Source organism: Centroberyx affinis, unplaced genomic scaffold, assembly GCF_046629955.1.
Source record: "Centroberyx affinis isolate AG114_WGS23_722 - 3 ecotype Tasmania unplaced genomic scaffold, CSIRO-AGI_Caff_v1 ptg001200l_1, whole genome shotgun sequence".
Lineage (NCBI taxonomy): Eukaryota > Metazoa > Chordata > Actinopteri > Beryciformes > Berycidae > Centroberyx > Centroberyx affinis.
In genome coordinates, this window is record NW_027279722.1 from 243,750 (window position 1) to 254,496 (window position 10,747).

Here is a 10,747-nt window from a genome sequence, read left to right on the forward strand (position 1 = left end):
AGGACCGAATGCTTATTTTCTAGGTGTCTCTGATGGTGCCTCATTGTCTCTGGTTAGTTCTGGGTTGTTTGCTTCTCCATCAATGCTGTTTTTCATCTTCACACTTTTTTTTGGAAATACCTGTAACAGTTACAAGTATGAAAGTATTACAAAGTATTACCAATTTTCAGGTATTGCCCAGAGTGTAATCAGTCACCATCAACTTCACTTTTGAACAAATAATCACAAGTTTCAAGATCAGGTGGAGCCACAGTGGAATACTTGATGTTAACAGTACTGTAGTTCTAGTAACAAATGATTTGCAAATTAACTTAAGACAGGTGATCAGAAGACTAATACTAATCAGGATACCAAACCCAAGCATAACAAACTCAAAGATCACATAACCCCAAGCTCCTAACTTACTTAAACCAGTCTTGCAGCACTGGATTAACCGGTGCTTTGGGAGGCTGATCCTGCTTCTGGTGGAGAGTCTGCATAGATAGGGTGATGTGATGAAAATGTGCTGCTAGTGCCTGGCCAATTCCAGGATGTGCTCCAAGTTAGGGACAGCCTTGAAATCATCATCAATGGCCAGCTGGACCATGTGGGCCAAGTCACACTGACTCCCAGTCACACATCTGGTTGGCCTTAATCATATTAGTTATATATTAGTTAGTTATTATATTAGTCATATTAGTCATGTACTACAGTAATTACTTTGCTCTCATCAATTATGATTAATTGTCATGCTCATCATAAACAAGCCATAATCTAAAAGTTGCACATAAATTGAAAGTCACAAAGTGTTGATAATCCGATTTAAGAACAGAGTCAGCGAGGAGACGAGGCCGCGAGGATGGAGGAGAAGATGCATTTTGGCCAAATGGAACGCACCCCTAGATAGCTACCAGGTTTTTTCCAAGTCTACCTGTGGGATTTCCTCCCTGGCCCAATTAAAATTCAACTGGGTTACAATCTTGTTGGATTTATTGTCCCTAGGTTTAAGTCTACTCTTAGTTGCCTTTTTTTTAATTCAGTGTTTTCATTTCAGTGTCTGAGCTGAGGCTTGTGCTGCTGGGGAACAGCTGGTCTGAGAGGAGTGCAGTGGGGAACTTCATACTGGGAAAGACTGTGTTCAACGCTCAGGAAGCACCTGACAGCTGTCTGAGAATCAGTGGACGGTTGAAAGAGAGAAAAATAGTGGTCATCAACACTCCAGATCTGCTGCTTCCCAACATCTCCCAAGAAAAACTGACAGAGCATGTAAAAAGCTATGTGACAAACTCTGCTCCTGGACCTCATGTATTCCTGCTGGTTCTACAGCCTGAAGACTTCACTGAGGATCAGAGACTGAGGTTACACAGAATCCTGGAAACCTTCAGTGAGCGTTCATTTGATCATTCACTGGTATTGATATCAACACCCAGAGAGGAGAGTTCAGGTGTCATGGAAAACTATATGCAACATCCAGCCTTACAAGACATGATCAGAAAATGTAGATACAGGTACTTGAGGCAGAAACACCTTGAACTCCCAGAGCTGTTAACACGCCTGGGACAAATTGTAAAGGAAAACAATGGAGAGCATCTGAGCTGTGATGTGATTCAAGATGCAACTACTGGTTCAACTGATGATCATCTGAAACAAAGAGAAGCAGCACCTGTCAACTGGGATCTTATTAGAACTGCTGGTAAGTGTAGGAAAACATTTTGATGATGATGTGATAAAAAATTTAGGGCTGTCCCGAATACCATTTTTTGGGCTTTGGAGCTTCGGTAGTAATCAACAGCAAATATTTGAAACTTCGGGGGGTCGTGTTGAGAGTCACACACCTTCAAACTGCTTGGCTTTCCATACACTGGCAACAGTTCACCCGACAAAGTTCACACATAGTCACAGTTCCTCCTCACAAAAACACAGCACTGAAAACATACTTGATGGAGTCCACAGGTCCGTCGCTCCTACACAGTCCAAAACAGGACAGCAAACTCAAACTCAAAAAACGCAAATCTCTCATGGCAAACACCCTCTCTGCAGCAAAAAGCACTTTCCACCACTGTAAGTAAATTTAGCGCACGTTTTTCCATGTACTTAGAGATCTGTAAGATGAAGTTGATGTACTGTAACACTTCACAACTCTTCACAGTGATGAAACCGAACACGACACACAATCCATCACCAGTGGCAAGCACTGTGAAACAGTGTAAGTACCTTAACTACAGGACTTTATCATCCAGCTAGAAATCTACAACATGTTAAGATCATATATGAGGAATTGTGCCTCCTTTCAAGTAATTTCAAGCTAAATGTAAACATCAGGATTTGCAGTGCCACTTTAATCACAGATTCACAATCACTAAAATTGTGTTCAGAATCAGAATCAGATTTATTGCCAAGTACATTTACACATGTGAGGAATTTGATCTGGTGAGGTTGGAGCAAAAGAAATCCAAATAGTAAATAAAATAATAAATTAGAGAACAAATCAGAACACAATGAAACTAAGTACAGAAGGAAATGAACAATGGTAAGACAGTAATGGCTCATGAAGGAGACTATGTTTAACTATTATAATAAATATGGCTTATACATTTATACACTTATAAGAGCTGTACATAAAGTGCCTGTGGCCTATGATTTACAGATAAATATACTATAGACATAGTATATAGTATAAAGTATAAAATATATAGTAAAAATGTGAAGTATAGTATAAGATATGTTATAAAATATATAAGTAAAAATGTGAAGTATAGTATATAGCACCAATACTAGCAATAGGTAAGACAGTGATGAAATACCAATTGCATTTATCAAGTAACAATGTGAAACAGAGTCTTGTTGAGACCTGACAAACTGTAATAGTACCTAGCCAGAACCCACAAATTTATTTAAGGGTTTGTAAAAAAATGTAATCTCGGACATTATTTTGAATGTTTTTATTTTTGTCATTGCTGTTTTACAGCATCTGGACTCAGGATTGTGCTGTTGGGGAAAAGCGAAGACAAAAAGACAGCAGTTGGTAACTTCATCATACAGAGTGGAGTTTTTCAAAAAAGTTCCCACCCCAAGCAATGTGTGGCCGCCTATGGAGAGTGGAAGGGAAAGTCTTTAACTGTCGTGAAAACCCCAGACATCTTCAGTCTACCTGTAGAAACAGTGAGAAAAGAGATGAGGAACTGCATGACTCTCTGCTTCCCTGGACCAAATGTACTGTTGCTGTTAGTGAAGCCTTCTGAATTCACAAAGGAGAACAGACTCAGACTGAAGTCCATCCTGAGTTTGTTTGGTCAAGATGCCTTTAAATACTCACTGGTCATCACCACACATGAAGTTGATGAAACAAGTTTCTCTGTAAATCAGCTTCTTAAAGAATGTGGAGGAAGGCACTACTGCATGTTAAAAGATGACCTTAAATTGTTAATGGAGAAGATTGAGAACATTGTGAGAGAAAACAATGAAACCTGCCTCACCTACACTGAAGGGACAGGGATCATGACACCAAAGTCTGTGTCTGAACTTGCCAAACCACCTTTAAACCTGGTTCTATGTGGGAGGAGAGGAGCAGGGAAGACTTCAGCAGCCGAGGCCATTTTGAACCAGAGGCTTGATCCAGCCTCCAAGTCTGCAGAGTGTGTGAAACATCAGGGAGAGGTGTGCGGACGTTGGGTTTCCCTGGTGGAGCTTCCTGCTTTGAATGGAAACCCTCTGGAGGCAGTGATGAAGGAATCACTCTGCTGTCTCTCCCTCTGTGATCCTGAGGGCGTCCATGCCTTCATCCTGGTCATACCTGTGGGTCCCCTCACTGATGAAGACAAGGGAGAGTTAGTGACCATCCAGAACACTTTCAGCTCTCGAGTCGATGACTTTACCATGATTCTGTTCACTGTGGAGTCAGATCCTACCGCTCCAGCTGTAGTTAACTTTGTAAATAGGAACAAGGATATCCAGCAGCTCTGTCAGAGCTGTGGAGGCCGATTTGTTGTCCTCAACATTAAGGACAAGCAGCAGGTCCCTGAGGTGTTGGATGCTGTGGAAAATATGAGAGCTGCAGGATCCAGATGCTTCACAATGGAGATGTTTACCAAGGCACAGATGGATAAGGTTATAGAGCAGGAGAGTACTAATACAAGACTTACAGCTGAACTTCAGGATCTGAAAAAGAAGAGTGAGAAGACAGGTGATGATGAAAATCAGAGCACAGAGTGTCTCAGGATGGTGCTGATAGGGAAGACTGGCAGTGGGAAGAGTGCCACTGGTAATACCATCTTGGGCAAAGAGCAGTTTAAATCCAAATACAGCCTGAAGTCTGTGACCAAGTTTTGCCAGAAAGCATCTGGAGAGATTGATGGCAGGCCTGTCGTTGTGGTCGACACCCCCGGCTTGTTCGACACAACTCTCTCCAACGATGAGGTTGAACAGGAGCTTCTGAAATGCATCAGCATGTTGGCTCCTGGACCTCATGTGTTCTTACTGGTGCTGCAGATTGGTCGCTTTACACAGGAGGAAAAAGACACTGTGAAACTGATCAAGAAATATTTTGGCAAGACATCAGGAGGTTTCATCATTGTTATATTCACTAGAGGTGATGATCTGAAAAAACAGTCAGTTGAGAGTTACATAGAAGATTGTGATGACTTTGTGAAAAAACTGATAGATGACTGTGGAGGGAGATACCATGTCTTCAATAACAATGATCAGACAGACAGAACACAAGTCAATGAGCTGTTGACAAAGATTGAGACCATGGTGAAGGAAAATGGCAGCAGCTGCTACACAACTGAGATCTTTCAAGAAGCAGAGGCAGCCATACAAAAGGAAGTGGGGAAGATTTTGAAGGAGAAGGAAGAAGAGATGCAAGCGATGAGAAAAAGAATGGAAGAACAGAGATTTGAAACTGAGCGAGAGAGAGATCTGAGAGCCAAACAACTGAAGGAAAAGGAGGAATACATTAACAAGGAGCATGAGGAGAGACAGAAAGAACAGAAAATGAGAGAAGAAGAACACAGGAAGAGGAAAAAACAGGAGAAAATTCAACAACAGCAATGGGAACAAAAACTTGAAGACTTGGAGAGAAAAATAAAATCAGAATCAAAGGAAAACGTTGGCAGAAAGCTGCAGCAGAGTAGAGAAGAAATGAGAAAAGAACAAGAGGCTTGGGAGAAGGAACGAACAGAATGGTGGGAAAAAAGATATCAGGAAGATGAACAGAGACGAGAAAAGGAGCAAACAAGATTAAAAAAGCTCCATGAAGAGTACGAGCAGGAAAGAGAAAAAGATGAAAACAAAAGAAAAGAAGAGGATCGAATCAGAAGAGAACAGGAGGAAAAGGAGAGAAAAGAATTAGAGGAAGACTATAAGAAAAAACTAGAGAAGATTAAATATAAAGAAGAGGCCAAAAAGCAAGATGAAAAATTCAGTGAACTCAGAGAAAAATACAGCAAATTTGCAGCTCTGATGGAAAAGCATGATGAGGAAATTAAGGATCTGAGGAGAATGTATGAGAAACAAATGCAAGAGAAAGATAAGAAGTATGGCCTCTTAAAGGAACTTTTAACCCAAAAAGAAGGTAATATGAAAGAAAAAATTGACAATTTACAGAAGAAATATGAACAAGATGTGAAGGACTTGGAAGAGAAAGGCAAAAACAAATGTATAATTGCCTGATAGTGCTGCCCAGTGCCTGACTTCTTGGTGTTCTAGTTCATGAAGTTTTAACGCTGTGGCATAACTTAACGTCATCAATGTCTAGGCTGTGATCAGTAGAGCTGACATTGTTTTGAAATGAGATATTTCAAGAGAGTTTTTCTAGCCCCCCTAACCCCCCCCCCCCACACACACACACACACGATTACAATATCACAATGATTACAGTAAATTGTTCACATCAGAAATACAACATAATGACGCATGTGTAGGATTTTTGGTAAATCCAAACCAGACTTATGCAACACAGTCGAGGAATAACACCCACTATCTATTTTTCCTGTCGTTACCTTACACTGTCCTCTCTTGGGTCTTCCTTTTCTCTCTTTCTTCTCTTCTTCTCTTCTTATACCTCTTGGAGGGTTTTCCAAAATAGCATCCATGTCAGGCTTCGTCACATTAAGGAGAAGTTTTTAGGGAGCTGATAGAGCCAGACTGTCTCTGGTTACTCTTCTTCTGCTGAGACATCATCCTGAAAGATTTGTGTGTTCTGTCTCTCTGGTTTCTGTGCATTGGCATGTTTGAGAGTTCCCCATATAGTTCAGGCTGTGTTGCTGGGCACAAACACACTCATTCCTTTTTAATAGATGGTTCACTCTATTCTATTCACTACTTTAATACTTACTAATCTATTTACTAATTTGAGTAATTAATATATATTTGAATAATTATATTTGCTAACTTCACAAATCTTACACATGGCATGAATGATTGGAGGATACCCTGTTGTTTTCTGTCATATAATTATGTGTTAACCATAATTTATTTCACCTGTGAAAAAAAACATTATTTTTTATTTTTCAAATCATAGTGTTTTAATTTCTATCACTCTGTGTCAGTGTTTTATCACGGCAAGTAAACTATGTACAAGTGTGGCACATAAATCACGCTTAAGTTGTATGCAAATTAAATTCAGACTTGACTTGGAGTCTAGATTACTGACGTGAACAATGAGTGTCTGTAAATGAATGGCATTGTTGCATTGTAAATGTTTGAAAAGTGTTTTTCTATTTAGGTTACACATGACTGATGTATCTGAAGGTCAAACAGCAGCAGCACAGTTTCAGTTGCAGTGCTGTTTGTAAGAAAACTTTAAAAAGCTAAGATTACATTGAAATAGTTTTTTTTTCTATTCTATTTTTTCTATTTCTATAATGTGTTAGTGATTATGTACATTTATTGTTCCTATCAATGCCTTCATTTACGTTACATTAGCATTTTATTTAACCAATGCCTGGTATATGAATAGCTAAATAAAACATAATGTAATCAGCTGGCTGTAAATTTGTTACAAAGTAGAAAGCACTGGAAGATCCTGAACCTCCGATAACACTGAACAAACCTCCTCTTTGCTGTTACACCCGAACACATCATTGCTATCACTCACGTTTTTAGTTAAAGGATAGTGTTGGTGTTTTTTAATGCATTGCTTACCATCAACAAATCCTATGAAAATAACAAAATCAGCAATGAATTTGTTTTGCCAACAAGTCTGGTCCATGTCCCAGTGCAGCCATGTCCCAGCAGCCATAGAACTCCATTGTATTAAAAAAAGATTAAAAACCCGTCACAGAGCCATGCTGCTGCTCTGCAGCATATTTCATCATCACCATGCACCGGGCCGGACCACTTTTTCCTCAAACAACTTAATAAGCCGGCTGTAAACACGTTTTCCATCTCAGGAAAGTAGTTCCGTAGCACAGAAAATAGTCCCCCGGCGTAATGAATAATTTGTTCCCATTTGAATTTGATTTGGTAAAAACTACAACAGCCTGACTTTTCCTGGTAACAGAGATTTTTAAAATGTAAACTATGTGAGCTGGATTTCAAGGTTTTTAGCTTACAATTGGAGCCAATGACTTCCGGGTTGACGGCTAAAAATTGATTTCTTGACCCTGCAAACATTCCTTTAGGATTTAGAATCAAGTCTCCATCTCTCTTAGTTTCATAATTGTGGCTAAAAACAGATTATCGTCTAATGGTGGAATTCGCAGATCTGGATCATGACCAAATTCTAATCAGTTGTTCCTTGGCCCATGGCTGATCTGTCCACCAAATATCATGTAAATCCACTCATCAGGTTTTGAGATATCCTACTCACAGATAGACAAACTAACGAATGAGCTAAACAGAACCTACATGGCAGAGGAAATGAACCAGACCTGACTCAGGACCAAACACCAGAGACTTGACTTGGACTTGAATTACTGTAAGTGACAACTTGGCCATGTTATCACATGAATCTAGTGAGTCTAGCAGCTGAGTCATTCCATGAATAGAGGAAAATTTGAGTCCCTTACATAAAGGCAACAGGATTGCAGTAAAAACCATGCATATTTTTTTAATCAAAAACATTTTTTGGTATTTAGGTATTTATCAATATAAAGTAGAAACTTGTTAAAATTCCAAACATAGTAAAATATATTACATTCATAAAAACACAGGAACCATGTGGACTAATGGCTCTCAACACTAGTGGAATAATGGCTGGCCTAAAATGGAAACCTCAACCCTGTTACCGTCAGCCCTGTCACCAACACTCATAATGTATGTTTTCACAATGTATGGAGTTTTAAGAACGTAAGTGCCTGAGATGGGAGAACATATGTTTCTGGAGGGTGAATGTCCTGAATAAAATAAAATGTTTAAAAAAAATTAAAAAAATTGAAAACAATTTAAAGTACATTTTTGAGAAGTTGCATGGTGCAAATTGTCCTCTATTCGTGGAATAACCACTTGCTGACTGTGTGCTGTTAATTTCATAAATGGTTAGTCATTTGATACTTGGCACCAAAGGTAAAAACTATGGTATTGTCTCTGACCTTTATAAATTTATAACTGAGTCCTCATATAAACTTTGCCACTTAACAGACTCTGGAAGAGAGATATCAATAGTTCCTCAGATCTGGATTGGCACAATATATGGTCAAATATGTCCCTGTCATCCAGAAACCATCAAATGATACACTATAAATGTATTCACAGGTCTTATCTTACACCTCGAAGATTACAACAAATGAAACTCAGAGCTAATATTGCGACTTTTGTCCAGACAAAACCATTGGCACTTTTCTTCATATGGTTTGGCAGTGCCCAGAGGTTAATAGATTTTGGGAAAATGTGTCAACTATTATGTCTATTGAGAGAGCCATACCTCACTCACAGTGTCTGCTATTACTCAATGCCACCTCCTCTTTGGAGCTAACTACAAATGATAGGCGCCACTTGTTAGCTGGTCTCACAGCTTCTAAAAGGATGGTAGCTTGTCGCTGGAAACCACCTCATGCACTGTCGGCGAGGGAATGGCTCTCTTCCTACCAGGATAGAGCACAGCTGGAGCTTTCTACAGCACGATTACATTATGCAAAAACACAAAATATTATTTGCTGGTCAAAGCTACTAGAAAAAAATTGTGTTTTATTATAAATATTTGTGGTTAACTATCTTTTTCAGCTGTGCTTTCATATATTTGCTTGCTTGCTTACTTGTTTAGAATATTATATATACTGTATATACTATATGCACATTCTTTGGTTACTTCATATATATACATATATTTTATGTATACTCTTGGCTATTTCTGTGGATATTATCATGGATGATGGAAGAAATTTGCATAATTATATAATTCCTTTGTGTCTGAATGCTGCTGGTTTATGTCTATAATGATCATGGGATTCCTGGGTATGGGAATGGGTGGATTGTACTGGTAGTTTTCTTAATGTTTGTTTGCTGTTTTTGTGTCTGTTTTTGTGTTTTTGTGTTTTTATCTATGTACACTGCCTTGGTCCATCATGTTAGGGGTTAGAGGGTGGGGGTGGAGTGGGTTGGTGGGACTGATAGTGCTCCCCCTTCCTTATACACACAATAAATAATTGATCACAAAAAAAAATTGTCATGTACATAACTGAAAATAATAATTGTTTAAACTGTAACGTTGGGCCTCTTCTTGGCCTCAATATGTAGCTGTAAAATCAGTGTAAACAGACAGCAGGTTAGTAGTGAAGCCTGGGAGATCTGCTTGTTACATTTAAAATGATCTTTGTTTCCTTTTGCATACAAGGAGGAACATGATGTTGAAATGAAATGTTACAGGATGTAAAAAAAATTCAAAATGTTGAAGAATGATTTGAGAATGATTTACGAATACATTGATTTGTATTATATGTCAAATATGAATGCATATTTTCTAAGTGATTACATTAAATAAAGATATATTTCAACTTGCTCTTAATGTTCCTTAATGTTTATCATTTTAGAAGATCAATAAAGTGTTTCCATTAAGACAGACTCCTGGGAGTCAAACAGCCTCATGGCTCCTACAGTCTGGAGTCAGAAGCTGCTGCTCAGCTCCATGTCACAGCTCAACACACACTCTGTACACTGAGAAACTGAGGAAACACACAGCAGACAGGTTGGACTTTAACTGCACAGGAGAAGGAATGGATTTCTAATGTGAACACACATCTGTCTGATGGATGAAGGCTGAAACATTCATCATCAATCACACTACAGTCACACAGTGAAACGTTTATCACCAATAAAATCACACTGGCTGGTTCATTAACATGGGAAAAACTATTACAAAAAATACATTTTACATATACTTCAGAATATGTTCAAAGATATATTTATTTATTTATTTTGTTTTTTTAAATGGCCATAATGTATATAGTTTGCACATGCCTACTTGCCTATTATTATTTTTTTAATGACAAGGACATTTCTTCCAATGTTCTGTTGATAATATACTGTAGGCTATATCTGTAATAATATCCAAAATATATTTTGTCCTCTCAATATTTATTTACAAATACATTTTCTGCCATTTTTGTATATTTGAAACATATATCCGGAAACATTCTCAAGGATATGAGAGATGTGGTTTTTTTTTTTTTTTAATCATGTGATTGAATCTTCAATACTTTCACTTTCATGTCCTAGGACTGATGGCGCAGTAAGGATTTCAGCTGGTGAGTAAACTCAACCGAAAATAAATAGGAACAAATACAAAATAAATCTTTCAGTAATAGACAGAGAGTTGATAATGTAACCGTAT

At 38.3% G+C, this 10,747-nt stretch overlaps 1 protein-coding gene across 1 annotated transcript; it reads left to right on the forward strand.

Moving 5' to 3' along the window:
• Positions 1 to 1,586: 1,586 nt before the first annotated feature.
• Positions 1,587 to 9,890, forward strand: LOC139648438 (GTPase IMAP family member 8-like). The gene is made up of 3 exons (XM_071524557.1): positions 1,587 to 1,672; positions 2,129 to 2,185; positions 2,948 to 9,890. The coding sequence occupies exons 2-3, from the start codon at positions 2,131 to 2,133 to the stop codon at positions 5,647 to 5,649; spliced, it is 2,757 nt and encodes a 918-aa protein (XP_071380658.1). The 5' UTR covers positions 1,587 to 1,672; positions 2,129 to 2,130; the 3' UTR covers positions 5,650 to 9,890.
• The last annotated feature ends 857 nt before the right edge of the window (positions 9,891 to 10,747 follow it).

What these genes read in the sequence shown, in the direction of transcription:
- LOC139648438 (XM_071524557.1), top strand. Translation starts at nt 2,131, where the DNA reads ATGAAACCGAACACGACACACAATCCATCACCAGTGGCAAGCACTGTG. An exon ending in GGCAAGCACTGTGAAACAGT is followed by an intron (nt 2,186 to 2,947) that starts GTAAGTACCTTA and finishes GCTGTTTTACAG; the next exon opens with CATCTGGACTCAGGATTGTG.